The sequence below is a fragment of the Bombina bombina genome, chromosome 1 (genome assembly GCF_027579735.1).
Source record: "Bombina bombina isolate aBomBom1 chromosome 1, aBomBom1.pri, whole genome shotgun sequence".
Classification (NCBI taxonomy): Eukaryota; Metazoa; Chordata; class Amphibia; order Anura; family Bombinatoridae; genus Bombina; species Bombina bombina.
This window is the reverse complement of record NC_069499.1, coordinates 1,345,235,172-1,345,261,581: the sequence shown is the minus strand read 5'-3', so window position 1 is coordinate 1,345,261,581 and position 26,410 is coordinate 1,345,235,172. Positions and strand designations below refer to the sequence as shown.

Here is a 26,410-nt window from a genome sequence, read left to right as displayed (position 1 = left end):
TTAGGGAGGATGTTTACTGGCAGTGAGCAGGCACTACTAAGTGGCTTTGGAGACTTAGGGGTTAACCTCCTTCTTGGTAGGAAGGGGTTAAATCTCTATTGAGGGCGTATTTCAAATTTTTTAATAATTTGGATATAGTTGTCTTGAAATCCAACCTAATTTATTATGCCTTGTTAAACGTATCTAGAGTGTGTAGCAGATAAATTCCATCCTAATTTATTATGCCTTGTTAAACGTATCTAGAGTGTGTAGCAGTTTTTCTTCTGCTTTTTCTCATTAGCTTTTCTAATTCGTTTAGGGCTTTGTGAGTGCTTGATGCTATGAACAGTTCTTACAGTCCCTTCATAGTAGAACTTTTTTCTGTGTCTGTCCTAGCTAGATTTAGAAAAGACTCCCCATGGCAAGCTAACTTGTTAAAATGTTCGGATGGTCTCTGGGATTATCTCGGCGGAATGGAGCGATTCATTCCATGAAGATTTTATGGCCCGTCTCCTTTTTCTCTGATATCGGAGCGGCGCCATTTTAAGTCCTGTTCAGTCTGGATAGGTGAACGGCTGAGAACTGAGCGGCGTTCTGGCTCTGCAGTTTTCTCTAAATATTTGACTAGCAATCTTGTTGTTCTTTATTTAGAGAATTTTGTCTGCAGTATTGTTCATGGAAACGTTCTGTTTACTCCCCTTTAAATCGTTAAGTGAAGGTTTTTTTTATTATATAAAATCATTTTAAGTGCAGTGCTTTGACATTTTCTCAGGGTCTTGAATTAAAGTACTGTACCTAGGAACAAATGATTTTTTCAAGGCTCCTGAGGACCAATTGTTTTTTAAGCATTCCTGTCCCTCATTTTTAAAATAAATCATTGAAAATTAAGATATATTCTTGTTTGTGCCTCTCGTCTCTAAGGACGATTGTATTTGCATTTGAATATATAAGATAGGTTTTTAACCTCTGACCCTCATGTCTCCAAGGATGAGGCTGTTCAGGCAATGCCACAGCTTTATCTTTAAACGTCCCAAGCGTTTATGGTGTCACATGCAGTACCCTGGGGTTCCTCTCAATCTCCTGGAGGAGTGTTTTGCCTGCAGATTTTTGCAGCTCAAATATCTTCTGTGATATATGCGGCCTTATCTGGTTTTTCCTTATCTACAGGGAAAAGGAAAATTTATTAAAAATTACACTTTATTTAACATATATGCAGAAAAGACATTACCATAGATGGAATGCTGCAGCTCAGTAAAAGGAATGGGTATAGTTACTTCCAACCTCCTTTATCATGAACTGGCTGTCCAGCATCCATCTATAATTAAAAAGATGCAATAATCGGCTTACTGGAAGAATGGGAAAGTCACTTCCACAATTCCATGAATCATCAGCCGTGCAATATAACACCTATGATTAAAAATAAGGGCTAATGAGTCTGGTTAAGCGTGGACTAGCTGATTAGTAGTGGGTTTAGGGAAGAGAAAGGGGTAATAGCAGGGTAAGGAGAAATCAAACCCAATCAACTCACACCAGTATTCACACTGACTGTAAAGGAGAGCTATGCGCTCAAAGGCGTCCTCCTACCTGCGTACTGCTCTGATCAAACAGAGTCAGCCGATTTCTGGCTCTATTCCCTAAATTGTAAATATATGCATAACATTCATACAATATCATTCAACCATCAAAACCAGACAGAGGATTATGGCTCAGTTTTCTATGAGTACCATTATTAAAGTGTAAATCCCTGTCTGTATAAGATACTATGCTGACATTGAATATAATCGGTAATTAATATTGTTGTGTTACTATGCAACATGTAACTGTGTTGCAAAACATAAAAGGGCTATATGCTCATCAAGACTTAGTTCTGTTATAAGCCCCTTAGTATGGACTCCACATATTACCAAATTAGTCTAGCGTGTATAGTATCTAGAGCGGAATCAGTTTGAAATACCGCTCGTATAAACTGTATGATAGTTTGTTAGGCACGCTGTTACCAGGCTCCGCCCACCGACGCGTTTCCGTCACTATAGTGTGACTTCGTCAGGGCATAGGGCCAGCCCAGCGTTAGACTACGCTCTTTATGCCTGAAGGTTGTCATGGTAACGTTTTTGTTACTTCATAATTAGATTGCGGTAGTGTAGCACCGCTTTGGCCTCAAATGATGTATACTTTTTCATTCACAATGTATTGCCACAAGTAAAGGGTTAACTTCAGAGTAATTTAAATTACACTTCATGCTATTATTGGTATTGTTTGCTTATATATAATGATCATATAAAACACCAATTGTCATGATATTGAGTGTTATTGTTTGTACATATGTATGATAGTGGACATAAAAACGAAGTATCTTGTTTATTGATAAATTAACTCATCGCACAAAAAAATGTAATGTGTAATTAAAAGATGACTATAGGAACAGTTAATAGTGTACTAGCATATGGTATACACATATATATATTATCATAATCTAAGTATGATTTAAAAACCCTAACTCTTTAATAAGCTTAGAATTTGAATTTAGCATTACACAAGTTTCACAAAATGTCCAATACTAATTCCCTAAATGATCTAGGTATTGAACAAGAAGACCATCAAATGGTTAACTTGATGTTGACATTATTGAATGAAAATGATGAGACATCAAACACAAGAAAAGAGAGTGTTGTTAAACCAAAAAGTAAATTCATGCCATCAATTTCTAAATACCCACTTATTGACAAATTTGTCTCTCTAGTCACGACAGAGATAGAGGGGCTTAGTCCAAGGAGCAAAATTAAAAAGAACATAACTTATAAAGAACGTATGGCCCTTAAAGAACTGCAGAATAGCAAGGATATTACCATTAAAAATGCCGATAAGGGTGGGAATACGGTTATTATGAATAACACACAATATGAACACATGTGTAATGACATTTTAGAGAATGTGGAGAACTATAAAGTCCTTACTCCTGACCCAACAGAAAGCTTTGGTAAGGAATTAAAATCTCTGCTGGATAGGGGTTTACAAGAAAGAACAATAACGAAAGCAGAACATTCATTTATGCTTAACATTGTACCTAGAATTGCAACTTTCTACAGCCTACCCAAAGTCCATAAAAATATGGATAAACCACCTGGGAGACCCATAGTCTCCGGGAATGGATGTCTAACGGAGAATGTTAGCATATTCATAGACAAAAAACTGAGACACTTTGTACATACCTTAACATCAGATTCATTGAAATATCTAGCTAACGTCAGAATAAATGATAACACACTATTAGCTAGCATTGATGTTGAAAGTCTTTATTCTAACATTCCTCACAATCTAGGCCTGGAAGCAGTTGCTTTCTTTCAAAGGACCATTAACCCAAAAGGGAATGAAGAAGATGATTTCATTATTGATCTGTTGAATTATGTACTAAAACATAATTACTTCTTGTTTAACAAAAAAATCTATCTGCAAAAAAGGGGTACAGCGATGGGTACATGCTGTGCCCCGACCTATGCTAATATCTTTTTGGGGTGGATAGAACACAAAAGCATATTGAATGAGGACATCAATCCATATATGAAATTCATGGATCTATATATTAGATATATAGACAATGTCTTGATCTTATGGACTGGCACACAAATTGATTTCAATAACTTCATGCTATGGCTAAATGACAATACAGATGGGATGAAATACACCTCAACAATAAATGACACACAAATTTCCTTTCTGGATTTAGAAATTAGAAAAGAGAGGGATGGTATTCTAAATACCAAACTGTACAGAAAGGATACATCCACCAACAGTCTTCTCCAATGGGAGAGCTTTCACCCAAAAAAACAAAAGCTGGGAATCCTGTTTGGCCAATACCTGAGAGCCATACGCAACTGCAGCACAGATTCAGACTTCGAAGCAGAAGCAACTGAATTAAGAAAAAGATTCAAAGAAAGGGGATATCCAGGGAGATGTTTAAAAAGGGCATATCAAAGAGCGAAAGCTTTAGATAGAACGTCACTTTTGGAAGACCAAAATATAGTGAAAGATCAACAAGACAATACGCCACAACCTATAAGAATTATAGGTACTTATGATGATAAGAACGTAAGCATTAAAAACATCTTCCAGAGACACTGGCATGTACTACATGAAGACGAAGACTTAAGAGAGGTAATCACTGCAAATCCATTAATAACCTATAGAAGGTCACGTAACCTAAAAGATTTATTCATGGAAAGCCATTATTCCAAAGAACAACCTAGGACATGGCTAAGAGAAACACAAGGCTTCCACAAATGTGGTAGATGCCAAGCTTGTAAAAATATGACCACGACTAAAATATTTGAACATCCACAAACAGGGAAACAATATGAAATTAAAGATTTTCTGAACTGCAGATCAAAAAGAGTCATTTGCGTGGCAATGTGTAAATGTCCCAGAATCTATGTGGGTGAAACATCTAGAGAACTACAGACTAGGGTCCTTGAACACATATGCGATATAAAATGGAACAGGGATGTACCGGTGGCACGACACATGAATAGTGCACATCAGGGACATAAATATGACATATTCTTCTTTGCAATGGAGCAACTAAAAGTTAAAGGCAGAAAAGGTGACATCACAAAAATGCTATCACAAAAGGAGTGTAGATGGATTCACGAACTACAATCCACTGCACCGAGAGGATTGAATGAGGCAATATCATATAAATGCTTTCTGTGATACACAAGATATCCAACACCATTTCAATATCTGACAGGGCAAAATTATATACATATACATCAGTGCACACAAAGACCAGGGTAACTGTGTGATAAAGCATCAACCATGAGGTTTAGCCTACTATTTGGTACTATATAGTTGATTCTATAGGTTCAAAAGAATTGTGTATGGACATTATGTGTAGATAATATAAACACAACTGTCCTTTAGTGAAGATACACACTCTCCTAAGATAATTTAAAATGTATATATATAGACCAATAACAACCATAGGAAAACTATAACATCCTTAATTTCAATCACCTGCTTGAATTCTGGTGTAAGAATTTTATAATGATGCTCACTATCTCATAGGTTAAAATACAGTACACAGTTGTACAAGGGTTTGAATTGGAGAGATCCTGACATCTTTACATTGTAGTATATGGCACAGTAGGGTGGCTCATTAGGCAAATAGCATATCATATGTCCTTATTTGGACATATACGAATACCTGTACTTACTCATAATTGTTTTAGAATTTATAAGGTAATCTACAGTTAGTTATATTGCGATTGATAAGTATGAGCAGACCGGACATTATGAAAAATAGCTCCCCGTTTTATCATCTAACTGATCTGATATAGATGAACTCTTTTGGGATGTGTCTCACATGCTGAATAAGTGACCATCCCATAGATATATGTTGTTGAAAATATTTATTGCTAACATAGGGTGAGCCACAATACTATCAACCACTTTATTTAGGTGAAAATACCTGGCTCACAAATTCTAAGCTTATTAAAGAGTTAGGGTTTTTAAATCATACTTAGATTATGATAATATATATATGTGTATACCATATGCTAGTACACTATTAACTGTGCCTATAGTCATCTTTTAATTACACATTACATTTTTTTGTGCGATGAGTTAATTTATCAATAAACAAGATACCTCGTTTTTATGTCCACTATCATACATATGTACAAACAATAACACTCAATATCATGACAATTGGTGTTTTATATGATCATTATATATAAGCAAACAATACCAATAATAGCATGAAGTGTAATTTAAATTACTCTGAAATTAACCCTTTACTTGTGGCAATACAGTGTGAATGAAAAAGTATACATCATTTGAGGCCAAAGCGGTGCTACACTACCGCAATCTAATTATGAAGTAACGAAAATGTTACCATGACAACCTTCAGGCATAAAGAGCGTAGTCTAACGCTGGGCTGGCCCTATGCCCTGACGAAGTCACGCTATAGTGACGGAAACGCGTCGGTGGGCAGAGCCTGGTAACAGCGTGCCTAACTATCATACAGTTTATACGAGCGGTATTTCAAACTGATTCCGCTCTAGATACTATACACGCTAGACTAATTTGGTAATATGTGGAGTCCATACTAAGGGGCTTATAACAGAACTAAGTCTTGATGAGCATATAGCCCTTTTATGTTTTTCAACACAGTTACATGTTGCATAGTAACACAACAATATTAATTACCGATTATATTCAATGTCAGCATAGTATCTTATACAGACAGGGATTTACACTTTAATAATGGTACTCATAGAAAACTGAGCCATAATCCTCTGTCTGGTTTTGATGGTTGAATGATATTGTATGAATGTTATGCATATATTTACAATTTAGGGAATAGAGCCAGAAATCGGCTGACTCTGTTTGATCAGAGCAGTACGCAGGTAGGAGGACGCCTTTGAGCGCATAGCTCTCCTTTACAGTCAGTGTGAATACTGGTGTGAGTTGATTGGGTTTGATTTCTCCTTACCCTGCTATTACCCCTTTCTCTTCCCTAAACCCACTACTAAGCTAGTCCACGCTTAACCAGACTCATTAGCCCTTATTTTTAATCATAGGTGTTATATTGCACAGCTGATGATTCATGGAATTGTGGAAGTGACTTTCCCATTCTTCCAGTAAACCGATTATTGCATATTTTTAATTATAGATGGATGCTGGACAGCCAGTTCATGATAAAGGAGGTTGGAAGTAACTATACCCATTCCTTTTACTGAGCTGCAGCATTCCATCTATGGTAATGTCTTTTCTGCATATATGTTAAATAAAGTGTAATTTTTAATCAATTTTCCTTGTATGTACTATAGTGTATAATTCTACACTTGGCTTAAATGCCATAAATCCCCTCACTTTCCCCAACTATATTACTACAGGGAAAAGGCAAGAGGATATTTAAAATTTCAGATAGTAGGGTTTCTGATCCACATTCTGCTACACAGGTTGCTTTTTCTCTTAAGTCTGGTGAGGAGGATTTGATAGTAGCTTCTGAGGGTAAGAGTCTCAGAATCGGACAGTATAATTCCTTAATTTTGATGCTGAAGTGGTCTACTTCAGATGTATGTTTGCACACCTTGTGTACTGTTAAAAGAAGGTTTTAGCTACTTGGACGACATTGGTACCACTGTCGTTGTCAACCCTTGCAAGTTTTGTAAACTTGTTCCTTTCAATGATGTTCTTTCCTATGAGGAAATGTTTCTAGGCATGCTTTGGAAATTTTCACAGGAATAGGAGAAGCTAGGGATACCTTTCTCCCTGTCTCCCGTCCTTTAAATGATTTTCCTGTTGCTTACTCCATTAAAATGCACGGTGCCCTAAGTAGAAGGGAGTTTTTCTACTATGGCTCAGAGAACTTCGATTCCTATGGCGGGTAGCTACTCCTTTATGGATCTAGGGATAAGAAGCTGGAGGTTTTATTGTTCATTTTGAGCAATGCCTTGTCTTATTAGACTTACTGTACTAGCCCGCCGGGCATTGTGGCTGAGACCTGGTCAGCTGAGAAGCCTACCTGTGGCTTAGTGATACAGCCTAGGCTTTATAGTTTTGCAGTTGCAGGTTATGTTCCTACAAATCAACGCTTCGGTTTTTTCCTTTCAAGGATGGGACCTTGTTTGGACTTGGTCTGGCAGAATTTTCCTCTAATTTTAAGGGTGAAAAAATATTTTTCTACCACACGTCAAGAGAGTAAGACTAAAGGAAGGTTTTCCTTTTCCTTTTTCTGCAGGGCCAGTCTTGTCTTTTAAAGTCCAATCTAAGATTTCCTCCCAGGGACAGATTTTTCCTTCTAGAGTATCTGCAATCCAGGCATGACGAGAGGCATTCCTTGAATTGGGTTCAGGACCTTTCTTTCTGGGAGTGATAGTTCCAGTCCCATTCTGGGAACGGAATCTAAGTATTTACCTCACGTTTCTCAGGTTCTGACCTTGAAAGTAGTATCCATTCTCCTTTGGTTTAAGAGGGCCTGTTCAGTACTAACATAGACCTGAAGGATGTGTATTTCTTTTCCCATGATCGGGATCTTCTCAAGTTCTTAGTTTCATCATCCTAGCAAGACTTTTAGGTCTTGGGGTATTGCCTTTCTGGACAATGTATGGTTTAGGTGTCATCCTTCCTTTGAATACACTCTCTTTCAAGAGATCTTGTTCAATCTACTTTCTCATGGATGGGAAATTAATCTGGAGAAAAGTTTCCTTGTTCCGTCTACAAGGTTGATTTATTTGGGGACCTTAATAGATTCTCTACCTAGGAGAAAAAGTTCTAACAGAGGTCAGATAATCATGGATTTTCCTTTTCCTCTCTCTGCAGTCTTCTGTCTGACCAACAGCAAGTTCTGTTGGTCTGATAGATAGCTTAGCCATCTTGCAACCAGAAGGTTGCAGGATCTAGCTACAGTTGATTTTCCTTCTCTTTTCAGTGACTCAATGTATGGAGGGAATTGGTCTGATGGTCTCCATGGACATCATTCCCTTTGCTATTTTCCATAAAAGGGTCAGACTTCTGCTTTCTCTTTTTTGCTACATAATCGTCTGGCGGACATGCCAGATTTGCAATCTTTTTGTCGGGCCTTGGTCAGAATCAGGCCTGTGTTTAAGTCTGTTGCTCCTTCTTGGAGCCTTTAACTTGTGCTTAATGTTTTGCAGCAGGCTCTGTTTAAGCCTTTGCATTCCATAGATATTAATTTGTTAGCTTGAAAGGTTTTGTTTCTTATTGCTATCTCTTCTGCTAGGAGAGTCTCGGAACTCTCAACTTGCAGTGTGATTCGTCTTATCTTATCTTTCATGGCGATAAGGCGGTTCTTCGTACTTAGGTTTTATTCCTAAGGTTGTTTCGGATAGAAATATTAATAAGGAAATTGTTGTTCCTTCTCTATGTCCTTATCCTTCCTCTCATAAGGAACGTTTGTGGCACAACTTAGATGTTGTGCATGCTCTTGAATTATTTTTGAAGGCTACTAAGGATTTTCGGCAGTTTTCTGCCCTGTTAGTTTGTTTCTCTGGGAAACGTAAAGGTCAGAAAGCTATTGCTACTTCTCTTTCTCTCTGGTTGAGAAGTATAATTCATTTGGCTGATGAGACTGCTGGACAGCAGCCTCCTGAGAGAATTACGGCTCATTCCTCAAGAGCTGTTTTCTCTTCTTGGGCTTTCAAACAAGCTTCTGTGGAACAGATTTGCAAGGCTGCAAATTGGTTTTCCTTCCATTCTTTTTCCTTAATTTTATAATTTGATACTTTTGCCTCGGCTGAGGTCTCTTTTGGGAGAAAGGTTCTTCAAGTGGTGGTGCCTTCTGTTTTGATTACCTATCTTGTCCCTCCCTATTCATCTGTGTCCTCTAGCTTGGGTATCGGTTCCCAACAGTGATTGATGATGCCGTGGACTCACCATATCTTAGGAAAGAAAACAACATTTATGCTTACTTGATAAATTTCTTTCCGGATATGGTGAGTCCATGGCCCCGCACTTTATTTTAAGACCGTTATTTTTAAATAAAACCTCAGGCACCTCTACACCTTTTGTTACTCCTTTATCTCCATTTGCCTTCGGTCGAATGACTGGGGTTTGTGGGAAGGGAAGTGATACTTAACAGCTTTGCTGTGGTGCTCTTTGCCTCCTCCTGCTGGCCAGGAGTGATATTCCCAACAGTGATTGATGATGCCGTGGACTCACCATATCCGGAAAGAAATTTATCAGGTAAGCATACATTTTGTTTTTACGATGTGGGGGGTTGGCGGTTTAGGGGTTAATAGTGTTGATAGGTAGTTTGCGATGTGGGGGGTTGGTGGATTAGGGGTTAATCACTTTATTAGGTACTTTGCGTTGTGGGTGGATGGCGGATTAGAACAGCCAATAGAATGCAAGCTCAATCCTATTGGCTGATTGGATCAAACAGCCATTTGTTCCAAACACTCAGACTCCAAGAAATTTGTTGAAAAGGATAACAAATCCCACAGGTAGGTGCCTCATCAGAGAGAATGGGAATGTTTTATGTCTTTGGAAAATAACATGAGATGTAAGTTCTGTAAAGCGATTAGGGTGAATTTTCTAAGTGACTGAGTGGATTCAGCTATATTTAAACATGACTTGGTTAGTCTGGGTCTTGTTTTATGACTCACTGATTCGAACGTATGTCCCTTTAAGTTTCTTGGTTTCGCCTTGGGAAGAAATGTTATCTTTACATAGATAACTTTAGGCTTTTAGGAGCCTTAGATTTCCACTATTTGTGGTTTTATCCGCAATAGTTTAGCGGTTTAATGACTAGTTTAGGATGTTTCAGTTAGGTATACCAAATCTTTAGGTCCTAGGTTCGATTCCGTCTCTTTACAGACTTTTTGCTATCTTTTGCTGTTGTTTTTCATTATCGTTACGTATTAGCAAAAAATAATTATTGCATAAGCATGCCCCTTACAGTGCCTCTTTTCATCTAATAACAAGAGAAAGAATATATTTTTTTTAGAATACTAAACCCCTGGTCTGCATTCTTTGAGTCCGGGGAGACGCCCTTGTTTGTTCTAGTTCTCTCTAATAAAATTAGTTTGGTATCCGCATGCTTTTTATATACACTACTTATTTATTTTTTTCTATAAAGCTGTGTCGTTCAATATTGTTGTATATACATTGTAATGAAATTTAAATTTATTCTTTTGGTGAATATGTTCATCATTTCTTGGAGGCGTGTTTTGTTTAGCCTATAAAAGGTTTAGAACTTTACAATGACGTCAGCCCTGAGGAAGTCCCTGTCAGTTAAGGGGATGAAACGTGCGTAGGCAGCAGCTTATCTCTCTGATGAGACGCCTGCCTGTGGGATTCGTTATCCTTTTCAACAAACTTCATGGAGTCTGATTGTTTGGAACAAATGGCTGCTTGATTCCACTTAATATTTCCGATGCAGCTTGGAGTCACTGACGGCTAGATTTGGAGTTTGGCGGTAAAAGGGCTGTTAACGCTCCGCGGGTTTTTTTCTGGCCGCACCATAAATTTAACTCTGGTATCGAGAGTTCAAACAAATGCTGCGTTAGGCTCCAAAAAAGGAGCGTAGAGCATTTTTACCGCAAATACAACTCTCGATACCAGAGTTGCTTACGGACGCGGCCGGCCTCAAAAACGTGCTCGTGCACGATTCTCCCATAGGAAACAATGGGGCTGTTTGAGCTGAAAAAAAACCTAACACCTGCAAAAAAGCAGCGTTCAGCTCCTAACGCAGCCCCATTGTTTCCTATGGGGAAACACTTCCTACGTCTGCACCTAACACTCTAACATGTACCCCGAGTCTAAACACCCCTAGCCTTACACTTATTAACCCCTAATCTGCCGCCCCCGCTATCGCTGACCCCTGCATTACACTTTTAACCCCTAATCTGCCGCTCCGTAAACCGCCGCCACCTACGTTATCCCTATGTACCCCTAATCTGCTGCCCTAACATCGCCGACCCCTATGTTATATTTATTAACCCCTAATCTGCCCCCCACAACGTCGCCGACACCTACCTACACTTATTAACCCCTAATCTGCCGACCGGACCTGAGCGCTACTATAATAAAGTTATTAACCCCTAATCCGCCTCACTAACCCTATCATAAATAGTATTAACCCCTAATCTGCCCTCCCTAACATCGCCGACACCTACCTTCAATTATTAACCCCTAATCTGCCGACCGGAGCTCACCGCTATTCTAATAAATGTATTAACCCCTAAAGCTAAGTCTAACCCTAACACTAACACCCCCCTAAGTTAAATATAATTTTTATCTAACGAAATAAATTAACTCTTATTAAATAAATGATTCCTATTTAAAGCTAAATACTTACCTGTAAAATAAATCCTAATATAGCTACAATATAAATTATAATTATATTATAGCTATTTTAGGATTAATATTTATTTTACAGGTAACTTTGTATTTATTTTAACCAGGTACAATAGCTATTAAATAGTTAAGAACTATTTAATAGTTACCTAGTTAAAATAATTACAAATTTACCTGTAAAATAAATCCTAACCTAAGTTATAATTAAACCTAACACTACCCTATCAATAAAATAATTAAATAAACTACCTACAATTACCTACAATTAACCTAACACTACACTATCAATAAATTAATTAAACACAATTGCTACAAATAAATACAATTAAATAAACTATCTAAAGTACAAAAAATAAAAAAGAACTAAGTTACAGAAAATAAAAAAATATTTACAAACATAAGAAAAATATTACAACAATTTTAAACTAATTACACCTACTCTAAGCCCCCTAATAAAATAACAAAGACCCCCAAAATAAAAAATTCCCTACCCTATTCTAAAATACAAAAATTACAAGCTCTTTTACCTTACCAGCCCTGAACAGGGCCCTTTGCGGGGCATGCCCCAAGAATTTCAGCTCTTTTGCCTGTAAAAAAAAACATACAATACCCCCCCCCCAACATTACAACCCACCACCCACATACCCCTAATCTAACCCAAACCCCCTTAAATAAACCTAACACTAATCCCCTGAAGATCTTCCTACCTTGTCTTCACCATCCAGGTATCACCGATCCGTCCTGGCTCCAAGATCTTCATCCAACCCAAGCGGGGGTTGGCGATCCATAATCCGGTGCTCCAAAGTCTTCCTCCTATCCGGCAAGAAGAGGACATCCGGACCGGCAAACATCTTCTCCAAGCGGCATCTTCTATGTTCTTCCATCCGATGACGACCGGCTCCATCTTGAAGACCTCCAGCGCGGATCCATCCTCTTCTTCCGACGACTAGACGACGAATGACGGTTCCTTTAAGGGACGTCATCCAAGATGGCGTCCCTCGAATTCCGATTGGCTGATAGGATTCTATCAGCCAATCGGAATTAAGGTAGGAATTTTCTGATTGGCTGATGGAATCAGCCAATCAGAATCAAGTTCAATCCGATTGGCTGATCCAATCAGCCAATCAGATTGAGCTCGCATTGTATTGGCTGATCGGAACAGCCAATAGAATGCGAGCTCAATCTGATTGGCTGATTGGATCAGCCAATCGGATTGAACTTGATTCTGATTGGCTGATTCCATCAGCCAATCAGACAATTCCTACCTTAATTCCGATTGGCTGATAGAATCCTATCAGCCAATCGGAATTCGAGGGACGCCACCTTGGATGACGTCCCTTAAAGGAACCGTCATTCGTCGTCTAGTCGTCGGAAGAAGAGGATGGATCCGCGCTGGAGGTCTTCAAGATGGAGCCGGTCGTCATCGGATGGAAGAACATAGAAGATGCCGCTTGGAGAAGATGTTTGCCGGTCCGGATGTCCTCTTCTTGCCGGATAGGAGGAAGACTTTGGACCCTCTTCTGGACTTCTTCAGTGGATGTCTAGCCCCCGCTTGGGTTGGATGAAGATCTTGGAGCCAGGACGGATCGGTGAACCTGGCATGGTGAAGACAAGGTAGGAAGATCATCAGGGGCTTATTGTTAGGTTTATTTAAGGGGGGTTTGGGTTAGATTAGGGGTATGTGGGTGGTGGGTTGTAATGTTGGGGGGGGGGTATTGTATGTTTTCTTTTACAGGCAAAAGAGCTGAACTTCTTGGGGCATGCCCCGCAAAGGGCCCTGTTCAGGGCTGGTAAGGTAAAAGAGCTTGTAACTTTTTAAATTTAGAATAGGGTAGGGAATTTTTTATTTTGGGGGTCTTTGTTATTTTATTAGGGGGCTTAGAGTAGGTGTAATTAGTTTAAAATTGTTGTAATATTTTTCTTATGTTTGTAAATATTTTTTTATTTTCTGTAACTTAGTTCTTTTTTATTTTTTGTACTTTAGATAGTTTATTTAATTGTATTTATTTGTAGCAATTGTGTTTAATTAATTTATTGATAGTGTAGTGTTAGGTTAATTGTAGGTAATTGTAGGTAGTTTATTTAATTATTTTATTGATAGTGTAGTGTTAGGTTTAATTATAACTTAGGTTAGGATTTATTTTACAGGTAAATTTGTAATTATTTTAACTAGGTAACTATTAAATAGTTCTTAACTATTTAATAGCTATTGTACCTGGTTAAAATAAATACAAAGTTACCTGTAAAATAAATATTAATCCTAAAATAGCTATAATATAAATGTAATTTATATTGTAGCTATATTAGGATTTATTTTACAGGTAAGTATTTAGCTTTAAATAGGAATCATTTATTTAATAAGAGTTAATTTATTTCGTTAGATAAAAATTATATTTAACTTAGGGGGGTGTTAGTGTTAGGGTTAGACTTAGCTTTAGGGGTTAATACATTTATTAGAATAGCGGTGAGCTCCGGTCGGCAGATTAGGGGTTAATAATTGAAGGTAGGTGTCGGCGATGTTAGGGAGGGCAGATTAGGGGTTAATACTATTTATGATAGGGTTAGTGAGGCGGATTAGGGGTTAATAACTTTATTATAGTAGCGCTCAGGTCCGCTCGGCAGATTAGGGGTTAATAAGTGTAGGTAGGTGTCGGCGACGTTGTGGGGGGCAGATTAGGGGTTAATAAATATAACATAGGGGTCGGCGATGTTAGGGGCAGAAGATTAGGGGTACATAGGGATAACGTAGGTGGCGGCGATTTGCGGTAGGAAGATTAGGGGTTAATTATTTTAAGTAGCTTGCGGCGACGTTGTGTGGGGCAAGTTAGGGGTTAATAAATATAATATAGGGGTCGGCTGGGGTTAGGGGCAGCAGATTAGGGGTACATAAGTATAACGTAGGTGGCGGTCGGCAGATTAGGGGTTAAAAATTTTAATCGAGTGGCGGCGATGTGGGGGGACCTCGGTTTAGGGGTACATAGGTAGTTTATGGGTGTTAGTGTAGTTTAGGGTACAGTAGTTAAGAGCTTTATGAACCGGCGTTAGCCAGAAAGCTCTTAACTCCTGCTTTTTTCAGGCGGCTGGAATCTTGTCGTTAGAGCTCTAACGCTCACTGCAGAAACGACTCTAAATACCAGCGTTAGAAAGATCCCATTGAAAAGATAGGCTACGCAAATGGCGTAGGGGGATCTGCGGTATGGAAAAGTCGCGGCTGTAAAGTGAGCGTTAGACCCTTTAATCACTGACTCCAAATACCAGCGGGCGGCCAAAACCAGCGTTAGGAGCCTCTAACGCTGGTTTTGACGGCTACCGCCGAACTCTAAATCTAGGCCTGAGTTTTTGTCTTCTTACATCTAAGACTGTGAGTGCTTGGAATGCTTTTTCAAAGGCAGAGGAATCCTTTCCTACCGCTCAATAAGTGGATGCCTGGACATTTGTTTATCAATATCATGATAACAAAGAAAGACTGTTTATTTGCAAGAATTGTTACACTAATTATGTGTTCTTTCTGTTTAAGACTCACTTTTATACCGCTAATGCCATACCCATTTCTAAACACATAGATCCTCTATCTTAATCATGACAGTTTTAACCTTTTCATTTGGGACCGCCCTCTGATTTTGGTGTTGTGTTTAGTCACCGGTATAAAACTTTCCGTGTATTGCTACATCTGTTATTACAACATACGTTGAAGTTTGTTCATTTATGTATCTGTGTGCATTGATAGTTTCTTCACTTGTGTTGTAGTTATTTCCTTTCTGAAGCCTATCTAATTTTCTATCAAGTTTCACATTTACGATTTATCCCCTAGAGATGTCTCTCATTGATATCTGTTTTTTCTTATTACGTTTATCATTATTTCTCCTGTTAAGTGTAGTCAGTCCACGGGTCATCCATTACTTATGGGATTATATCTCCTCCCTAACAGGAAGTGCAAGAGGATCACCCAAGCAGAGCTGCTATATAGCTCCTCCCCTCTACGTCATACCCAGTCATTCTCTTGCACCTAACTAATAGATAGGACGTGTGAGAGGACTGTGGTTGTTAAACTTAGTTCTTAACGTTCTGCAAGGTGTTCCGTTTGAACCCCTTCATTCCATTGATATCAAGCTGTTATCTTGGAAAGTTCTGTTTTTAATGGCTATTTCCTCGGCTCGAAGAGTCTCTGAGTTATCGGCCTTACATTGTGATTCTCCTTATCTGATTTTTCATTCAGACAAGGTAGTTCTGCGTACTAAACCTGGGTTCTTACCTAAGGTAGTCACTAACAAGAATATCAATCAAGAGATTGTTGTTCCATCATTGTGCCCTAACCCTTCTTCAAAGAAGGAACGACTTCTGCACAATCTGGACGTCGTCCGTGCCCTGAAATTTTATTTGCAGGCAACTAAGGATTTTCGTCAAACTTCTTCCCTGTTTGTCGTTTATTCTGGACAGAGGAGAGGTCAAAAAGCTTCGGCTACCTCTCTCTCTTTTTGGCTTCGTAGCATAATACGTTTAGCCTATGAGACTGCTGGACAGCAGCCTCCTGAAAGGATTACAGCTCATTCTACTAGAGCTGTGGCTTCCACTTGGGCCTTTAAGAATGAGGCCTCTGTTGAACAGATTTGCAAGGCTGCAATTTGGTCTTCACTTCACACTTTTTCAAAATTTTACAAATTTGATACTTTTGCTTCTTCGGAGGCTGTTTTTGGGAGAAAGGTTCTACAGGCAGTGGTTCCTTCCGTGTAAAGATCCTGCCTGTCCCTCCCGTCATCCGTGTACTTTTAGCTTTGGTATTGGTATCCCATAAGTAATGGATGACCCGTGGACTGACTACACTTAACAGGAGAAAACATAATTTATGCTTACCTGATAAATTCCTTTCTCCTGTAGTGTAGTCAGTCCACGGCCCGCCCTGTTTTTTACGGCAGGTCTAAATTTTAAATTAAACTCCAGTCACCACTGCACCCTATAGTTTCTCCTTTCTCGTTTGGTTTCGGTCGAATGACTAGGTATGACGTAGAGGGGAGGAGCTATATAGCAGCTCTGCTTGGGTGATCCTCTTGCACTTCCTGTTAGGGAGGAGATATAATCCCATAAGTAATGGATGACCCGTGGACTGACTACACTACAGGAGAAAGGAATTTATCAGGTAAGCATAAATTATGTTTTTTAGGTTTTAATTTTTATTTTTTATTATTATTTTTTGGTGTTAAGCTAATAAAATTGTAGTGCTTTAAACGCATGCCGGTTTTTTAAGTTTCTATTCTCTATCTCCATCCAATCCTACACTTGCTACTTAAACTAGTGCTTGTGATCCTACATATATATATATATATATATATATACATATTTTTTAGGACCATTTGTTTGTATTTGAGTGTGCTGAATTCCCTATCTTTTCATAATGATTACTTATCCTTATTATCTGTCTTTTGTTTTTGTTTAATTATTCATATAGGGTCTGCACCTCTATTTATATTTATATTTGTACACACTTAATCATAATATAATTTTTTTGAAGCAGCTCCCGTATCTATATATTTTTTAAGCTATGTTTATCATTACTGGGGTCCACAATCAGGAAGCTGTTAATGATCTCAATAAAAATGTAAACTTAATAGGTCAGGAATATTTACTGCAATTACACTGTGAAATAGCAGACTCAGCGATAGATAGATATAGCTCCCAGTAGTTCATTGCTTTTCCTGAACCTACCTAGGTATGGTCTTCAACAAAGGATACAAAAAGAGCAATGCAAATTTGATAATAGAAGTAAACTGGAACGTTGTTTAAAATCACATGCTCTTTCTGAATCATTATAGTTTAATTTTGAGTTTACTTTTCCTTCAAAAATGATTCATATGATAATTGATCAGAAACAGAGTGCTATTGTGGTACTCTGGGGGCAGTTATTGCCAGATAAATATACAATGTTTTATTTCCCGTCAGTTTGTACTAGAGAACAGCAGCCGAGAAGACAAACATGCATGTCCATTTGCTCGAAGCAGCATTCAGCTCAGCTTAATCCTGTGTGAAATCCTGAGAATAGGGGAACCAGGTGAATTTCTGCATATTGAATTTAGTTCTGTTGTTTTCGTTACATAATTGAAAATATAGATGTTCCTTGTTTCTTTAATACACATCACAAATAACCCTTCATTTTACTCAAGTGTCTCCTTCCAATCCCAGGGTAATTACAGTGGTCTCTCTATTTATATCAGACTAGTCCTAAAGCCTGTTTACATGGGCCATTTTTTGCAGGGTACAGCTCTCTCCCTCCCCCTCTCTCCCTCCCCCTCTCTCTCTCCCGCTCTCTTTTGCGCTCTCTCTCCCCCCTCTTTTGCGCTCTCCCCCCCCTCTTTTGCGCTCTCTCTCCCCCCCCCCCCTCTTTTGCGCTCTCTCTCTCCCCCTCTCTTTTGCTCGCTCTCTCCCCCTCTCTTTTGTGCTTTCTTTCCCCCTCTATTTTGAGCTCTCTCTCTCCATCTCTCTTTTGAGCTCTCTCTCTCCCCCTCTCTTTTGAGCTCTCTCTCTCCCCCACTCTTTTGCGCTCTCTCTCTCCCCCCCTCTTTTGCGCTCTCTCTCCCCCTCTCTTTTGCGCTCTCTCTCCCCCCCCCTCTTTTGCGCTCTCTCTATCCCCCCTCTTTTGTGCTCTCTCTTCCCCCCTCTTTTGCGCTCTCTCTATCCCCCCTCTTTTGTGCTCTCTCTATCCCCCCTCTTTTGTGCTCTCTCTTCCCCCCTCTTTTGCACTCTCTCTCTCCCTCCCTCTTTTGCGCTCTCTCTCTCACCCTCTTTTGCGCTCTCTCTCTCACCCTCTCTTTTTGTGCTGTCTCTCCCCCCTCTCTTTTGTGCTCTCTCTCTCTCCCCCCCTCTCTTTTGTGCTCTCTCTCTCTCCCCTGTCTCTCTCCCTCCCTCTCTCTCTCTCCCCCCCCTCTCTCTCCCTCCCCCCCTCTCTCTCCCTCCCCCCCTCTCTCTCCCCTCTCTCTCTCTCCCCTCTCTCTCTCCCCCCCTCTCTCTCTCTCTCCCTCCCTCTCTCCCCTCTATCTCTCTCTCCCCTCTCTCTCTCCCCCCCTCTCTCTCTCTCCCCTCTCTCTCTCTCTCTCTCTCTCCCCTCTCTCTCTCCCCCCTCTCTCTCTCCCCTCTCTCTCTCCCCCCTCTCTCTCTCCCTCTCCCCTCTCTCTCCTCTCTCCCCTCTCTCTCTCTCCTCTCTCTCTATCTCCCCCTCTCTCTCCCTCCCTCCCCCTCCCCTCTCTCTCTCTCTCCCCTCTATCTCTCTCTCCCCTCTATCTCTCTCTCCCCTCTATCTATCTCTCCCCTCTCTCTCTCCCCCTCTCTCTCTCTCTCTCTCTCTCTCTCTCCCCTCTCTCTCTCCCCCCTCTCTCTCTCCCCCCTCTCTCTCTCTCCCCCTCTCTCTCTCCCCCTCTCTCTCTCCCCCTCTCTCTCTCCCCCTCTCTCTCCCCTCTCTCTCTCCTCTCTCCCCTCTTTCTCTATCTCACCATCTCTCTCCCCCTCTCTCTCTCCCTCCCCCTCCCCTCTCTCTCTCCCTCCCCCTCCCCTCTCTCCCTCCCCTCTCTCACTCCCCCTCCCCTCTCTCTCTCACTCCCCCTCCCCTCTCTCTCTCACTCCCTCTCCCCTCTCTCTCTCACTCCCTCCCCTCTCTCTCTCCCTCCCCTCTCTCTCTCCCTCCCCCTCCCCTCTCTCCCTCCCCCCTCTTTCTCTCCCTCCCCCCCCCTCTTTCTTCCCCCTCTCCCCCCTCTCTCTCCTCCCCCCTCTCTCTCTCTCTCCTCCCCCCTCTTTCTTCCCCCTCCCCCCCCTCTCTCTCTCCCTCCCTCCTCTCTCTCTCCCCCTCCCCCCCCTCTCTCTCTCTCTTCTTCCCCTATCTTTTGATCAATCTCTTCCCTTTCTTTTGCTCTCCCTCCCCCTCTCTTTTGCTGTCTCTCTCCCTCTCTTTTGCTCCCTCTCTTGTGCTCTCTTTATCTCCCCTCTTGATCTCTCTCTCACCTTTCTTATCTTTTCCCTACCCCCTCTCTCCCCTCTTTTGAGCTGTTTTGAGCTCTCAGACTGCACAGCCTTTCACGGCCCGCCTGGCCCCGCCCCTTCACGGCTCACGCTCGGCCACGCCTCCTCCATGCTCGGTCACGCCCCTGCCACGCTCGGTCACGCCCACTTCTGCTCGCACTGCAGAGACTTAGGGACTGTAAGGCCAGGTGTGTTTGTCCTCGTGCTTTCTCTACTGCGCATGACAGCTTCGGACAAACACACTTGGCCTTTTATAGTATAGGATAGTCCTAGAATTAGGTGGAAACTCATAGCTTGCAGTTCCCAGTCCACCCCTGCATACACATAAACATGCATATAAACACATTCATATAAACATGAGTCTACACATACTGTACACATAAAGACCTGGATCCTATGTCACCTGTTACTGACAGTAACAGAGCCTCCATGTAGTGACAACATTGTTACTATCAATAGCAGCAGGTCAGCAACCACAGATAAGCTGCACAGCTATTACTTTCATTAGATGGTGAGAGTCCATGAGTCATCATGTGTGGCAAATTCCCCTCCTGACCACCTTCGGATAAAAGCTGTAGCTCTAAGCCCTGCATCTACTCAAAAGGAGGAGTTTGAAGGACCCTCAAAATCAGATTAAGATTCCAAGGAGGAGAAACCGGTTTAATTATGATCAGAGCCTGAATAAAGACATTAAATTTTTAGCAATTTTCTTATGACTGAGGATCATGGGAACTAGGAGGGATTTTAAGCTCTGGTGTGTTGGGTGTCTTTTGCCTCCTCCTAGTGGTAAGGAAGGGAATTTACCACACATGATGACTTGTGGACTCTCACGATAATGAAATAAATTAATTTATCAGGTAAGCATAATTTGTGTATTTATTAGGAGCCACTATAACATAATAACATCTATATCATATGTCTTTTTTGTGCAGCAACCTGCAATGTTCCTGTAGACCAGGGGTGTCAAACTTGCGGCCCGCGGGCCTCATGCGGCCCTCAACCTAATTTTGTGCGGCCCACGCCACCTCCATGAAAAATATTAATTATAATATGCTTATTACTTAAAGAGCGAGTGCGCTTACTGTTAGGGATGCACATACATTAAAACATACGTTATTAAAAAGAAAAAGACAGATAAGTGCATAATGGTTTCTTTAACACATGCAGTTCATTACTATGGTAGCACTGATTTCCCACATCATTTCTGTCCATTCCTTTCCATCATTTTCTCTTTAACTAAAATCACATACTTTATATATATTTCTATGTATTTATTTTATATTATGTACAACAGGTATGTCTATCACTATTATAAACAGTGGGTCGCAGGTGGAGCGTGTGTGTCACCTTCTTAAAAGCATTAGAGCACATTTCCTCAAGCCAGAGTAAGTTAATTAGGAGTTACAGAACACAATCTTTTGAAATGTATACAGTTATAGCAAATGCCACTGCACTGTTTATCAATGACAAGATATGTAGGTAGTGTGCGGCCCACGTGAGTTGTACTTGTATGGAAAATGGCCCGCGACTAAAATGAGTTTGACACCCCTGCTGTAGACCTTACATTATCAACAGATAAAAATGTGTAAAAAATAAAATCCTATCTGTTGCTAACTTGATCTCCAATACAGCCATTCATTTAAACCCATGACCCACCCCCAATCTGCATTCATTACTAAATGTTACATGGTGTCCAAATGTAACCCTAATTGGTCTCTTTGCAATTAACTCTATATGCAGCATGCATATTTTTCTATATTGTAATGAAAATAACTTTTAGTACAGTCTTGAAAACTTATGTTTCTATATTCCTTAGTCACAGAAACTGGTCAGAACTTCCTAACTCTCTTCTATGCACAAGACTACTTTGTTCAGGAGCTGTTCTGTATTTGCATTCAACTTCTCAACAAGACCTGGAAGGAAATGAGAGCCACCCAGGAGGACTTTGATAAGGTGAGTCAGAAATAATCTAGATTTAAAAACTCACTCTCATATGAAAATGTTGATTTCTCAGAATAATTTATCTTTAAAGGGACAGTCTACTCTAGAATTGTTATTGTTTAAAAAGATAGATAATCCCTTTATTATCCATTTACCAGTTTTGCATAATCAACACAGTTATATTAACACACGTTTTACCTGTGTGATTACCTGGTATCTAAGCCTCTGCAGACTGCCCCCTTATCTCAATTATTTTGACAGACATGATACAACAAGAAAGGGCGCCTCCTACTTGCCTGAGGAAACAGAGTGGTCAGCTCTGAGAAACGCGTAGCGTGTTTTACTGAAAGATTTTATTTGTTCATTCAATGGTTTTTATATAAAGCTCTTTTTTATCAACTGAAGTCTCCAATCTTTTCATTCGACCATCACAAAGCCTTGGAATAGTATATTGCCTGAGTGTTTATGTGCGCTGGGCCACAGTAATATACCCAGCATGCTGCATTAGCACTATAGTGTGATTTTCACTTTGTGAGTATCTTTCTAAAGGGAGAAGTTAGTGGGTCTTTATATTGCTAACTCATCTGCACTAGGAGTCGCCCTCTGTATTTCTTCCACTATTTTGACAGACATACAGTTTAGCCAATCAGTGCTGACTCTTAAATAACTCCACGGGAGTGAGCACACTTTTATCTATATGAAATACATGAACTAGCAGTGTCTAACTGTGAAAAACTGTCAAAATGCACTGAGATAAGAGGCGGTCTTCAAGGGCTTATAAATTAGCATATGAGCCTACCTAGGTTTAGCTTTCCACAAAGAATACCAAGAGAGCAAAGCAAATTTCATCATGAAAGTTTAATTTTGAATAGACTGTCCCTTTAACCCAGTATACTGTCTTTTTGCTGACACAAATTTGCATTTTATTAGGCCTCTCTGGTTATTGGTTGGTTGGAGACATGAGTGTGGTTCAGTATTGATGAAATGTTTTTTTCATGATGTGTCAGCAAAAACATGGTTTTAGTAAAAGTAATTGCATAGGATGTACCGAGCATATCCAGAGTCCAAAAAACTTTGGTCAAATGATCAAGACTGCTGAATTAGATAAAACTAAAACTGAAGAGAAAAGCTGCTCAGAAGGTGTTTTGTGATGGTTAGCAATACAGTGGTTGAATTCCTCCAATGTAAAGTACAAAATAAAAACCCAGTGATAACGGTTTTTAATGGCATTTAATAAATCTCTGCAAAATAGTAAGTGGAATACTTTGCCTGGCTCTACTATTGGATCGGAATTTATTCTTGTAATAAAACTTTATTAATCAAAGTGAACACTAAAATCTCAAGAGATTAATTTTTTATTGGCTCCCATCTATCAGTCTGGTTCTTTATACAAAATTAAATATGACTAAAATGGCTAAAATAGTGAAATGGATGAAGGTTGCCTAAGTTTGTTGTAAGTTTACAGGAAATTGTTCCTACCTAAAATTGGCTTTCATAGGGTTTAAACTAAAATGATGCTACAAGATGCCCTAGTAAAGAAAGCTTCACTTCAATTTGCATTTTGTATCCTACTGATATTTATAGATTGCCCATGTGACTTTACCTAGTTGTTGTCTGTAAAATGGTCTTGAACTGCTGATGATTTATAAACATATGATCTCACCCGCTCAGGTCATTAATGTAGTGAAGGAGCAGATCTCTCGTACTCTTGCTCACTCTTATGCGTCTCTGGAGACTTTTCGCACAAAAATCTTCTCCTTGAATTACAGTGAAATACTGAAACTGCGACAAGAAGAACGGCAAAATCAAGACGAGGTGCTTTCACCACCAGTGATGTGAGTAACAGCCTGTAAGAACTCTGGGAAGGTATAGAGCTGAAAATGAGAGGAAGAGAGAATGTAAATATCTCACAAACAGGGTCAGCTCTAATAATGGGTTCCAGGCAGCACGCAGGGAGAATATAGTTGTCTTAAATAATATTAAAGCGCCCAAGTCACTATATATATCTTTTTCCTTTAGGATGCAGTTTAATGGTTGGGTCTAGACAGTAGTGGCAGCACATTATCAGTGCATTTCCTTCATGCAGCCCTGCACAGTAATCCTACCTCGCTCTTCCTTTACTTTGTATTTAACTCTGTTTTCATTGGCTTTTAATACTTAGTTTGTACTGTGGTCACTCTCAATTCCTCTTCCATTTCACTCAGTACTACTCAACCACTTTTCTCATCAGCTTTCATGGCTAATAATGGTCCTTTGGTGTCCTCTCAAAACCACCAGTAACTCTTGTCCTTGGAGATCCCAAAAGGACAGGAGGAAAATCAGTTTGGTACATCTTTAAGCCTTTATTGGCCAGGAAATCTGGTACTTCTCTATATTTCCTCTAATATGGGTTATTTGTAGTAATATAGCTCAAATATATATTTTTTGTTTATACTTAATATCTAGCTATGGGTTTAAAGTGAATGTAAACTTTCATGAATGAGTGCCCGGATTTTATAAATAATATTAAAAACAGGGGCACTTTTATTCATGAAAGTTTACATTTCACCTTTTCTTCTTGCAAGCCAGAGCAGTGATTCCCCCGCCCGCCGCTCGTCTCTTCATAAGTCAGCAATGAAGAATCTGGCTTTCTCCAATCACGGCGTGGCCTCAGGCAATGTTTGCTCTGGGGGGGGGAGCCGGATTCGTCATTGCTGACATAAGAAGAGACGAGCAGCGGGTGGGGGAATCGCTGCTCCAGTTTGCAAGAAGGAAAGGTAAGTATTTTAACAAAACCGGTGAAATGTAAACTTTCATGAATGAAAGTGCCCCTGTTTTTAATAGTATTTTTAAAAACCAGGCCCTCATTCGTGAAAGTTTACATTCACTTTAATTAATTAATAACTGTATTTATTTTTTTAAGAATTTTAAATATTTGTTTGCCAAGAGGCTAGAATTGTAATATTATTTTTAGTAACAGGCAAACAGAGAAAAGGGGCACATACAGAGCACTCAGAACAGAGCAAATCAGGAGGGAGAGTCCTCTCCAGGGTATATTAAAACGTAACCTTTAATATTTAACGAAATAAAAATGAAGGGTGTAACAAACACACAATAAAATTTAGGTTAAAAAGCTAAATAGCTAAGGAGTCCCAAAGTCTGGAGGGAGCTACCTACAATAAAAGCGGGTAACTAATAGGTTAATACAAAACTGACCAAGCAAGTGCTTAAGGAATATCCCACAAGTGAAAACGCTACAGGCAAATAGAGGACTTCGTCCTCACCACAATATATCTAATAAATGTAAGCGTTACACGAGTGGAAGTCCTGGGTCATGTAGCTATCAGTCCAACCATTAGAAAGAGCAATATGCCAGACAGAGGAACTCAGGTAACACCCCTGATGCGTATTTTGCCCAAATGGCTTTGTCAAAGGCGAACCTGAGTCGGACTCACCTCCCTTCTTTAATCACAAGTGAAGTACCAATCAGGGTGACGGATCGCCACACACCCTCATTGACAACCAATCACAGGACGACAGGATACGATTGGACAAAGTCCAACCACATGATCGCTTTGTATTTGCCTAATTACTGACGAACCCTCCATACATATCGGCAAGCAAAGTATAAAAAATAAATAGCCGGTTCAACCGGTTATTTTTAAGCATAAGATTTAATAATGCATGTACTTCTATCAGAGGATTATGTTAAAGGGATATGAAAGCCAAACATTTTCTTTCATGATTCGGATAGAGCATGTGATTTTTAAACAACTTTCTATTTACTTCTAGTATCAATTTTCTTTTCTTTGCAATCTTGATTTCTTTTGTTGAAAAGAAGGGAAGTGAGCTTAGGAGCCGGACCATTTCTGGAGCGCTATATGGCAGCAGTTTTGCCAGAATGTTATCCATTTGCAGGAGCGCTAGAAGGCAGCACTATTTTCTTTCATGTAATTAGCAAGAGTCCATGAGCTAGTGACGTATAGGATATACATTCCTACCAGGAGGGGCAAAGTTTCCCAAACCTCAAAATGCCTATAAATACACCCCTCACCACACCCACAAATCAGTTTTACAAACTTTGCCTCCCGTGGAGGTGGTGAAGTAAGTTTGTGCTAGATTCTACGTTGATATGCGCTTCGCAGCAGGCTGGAGCCCGGTTTTCCTCTCAGAGTGCAGTGAATGTCAGAGGGATGTGAAGAGAGTATTGCCTATTTGAATACAATGGTCTTCCTCTAGGGGATCTATTTCATAGGTTCTCTGTTATTGGTCGTAGAGATTCATCTCTTACCTCCCTTTTCAGATCGACGATATACTCTTATATATACCATTACCTCTACTGATTCTCGTTTCAGTACTGGTTTGGCTTTCTACTACTTGTAGATGAGTGTCCTGGGGTAAGTAAGTCTTATTTTCTGTGACACTCTAAGCTATGGTTGGGCACTTTATATGTAAAGTTCTAAATATATGTCTTTAAACTTATATTTGCCATGATTCAGAATTATCAGTATTCCTTATTTCAGACAGTCAGTTTCATTATTTGGGATAATGCATATGAATAATATTTTTTTCTTACCTTAAAATTTTTTTCAATTGACTTTTTTTCCTGTGGGCTGTTAGGCTCGCGGGGGCTGAAAATGCTACAATTTATTGCGTCATTCTTGGCGCTGACTTTTTTGGCGCAAAATTT

General features: G+C 39.9%; 1 protein-coding gene across 3 annotated transcripts in view; it reads left to right on the top strand.

Moving 5' to 3' along the window:
- The window catches only part of ELMO3 (engulfment and cell motility 3), a 345,089-nt gene that overhangs the window by 243,345 nt on the left and 75,334 nt on the right, over positions 1-26,410 (top strand). For all 3 annotated transcript variants that reach the window (XM_053702885.1, XM_053702894.1, XM_053702901.1), the window contains exons 14-16: positions 17,734-17,842; positions 21,617-21,753; positions 23,413-23,576. In XM_053702885.1, coding sequence (XP_053558860.1) covers positions 17,734-17,842; positions 21,617-21,753; positions 23,413-23,576 — 410 coding nt within the window. The remainder of the gene's footprint in view (positions 1-17,733; positions 17,843-21,616; positions 21,754-23,412; positions 23,577-26,410) is intronic.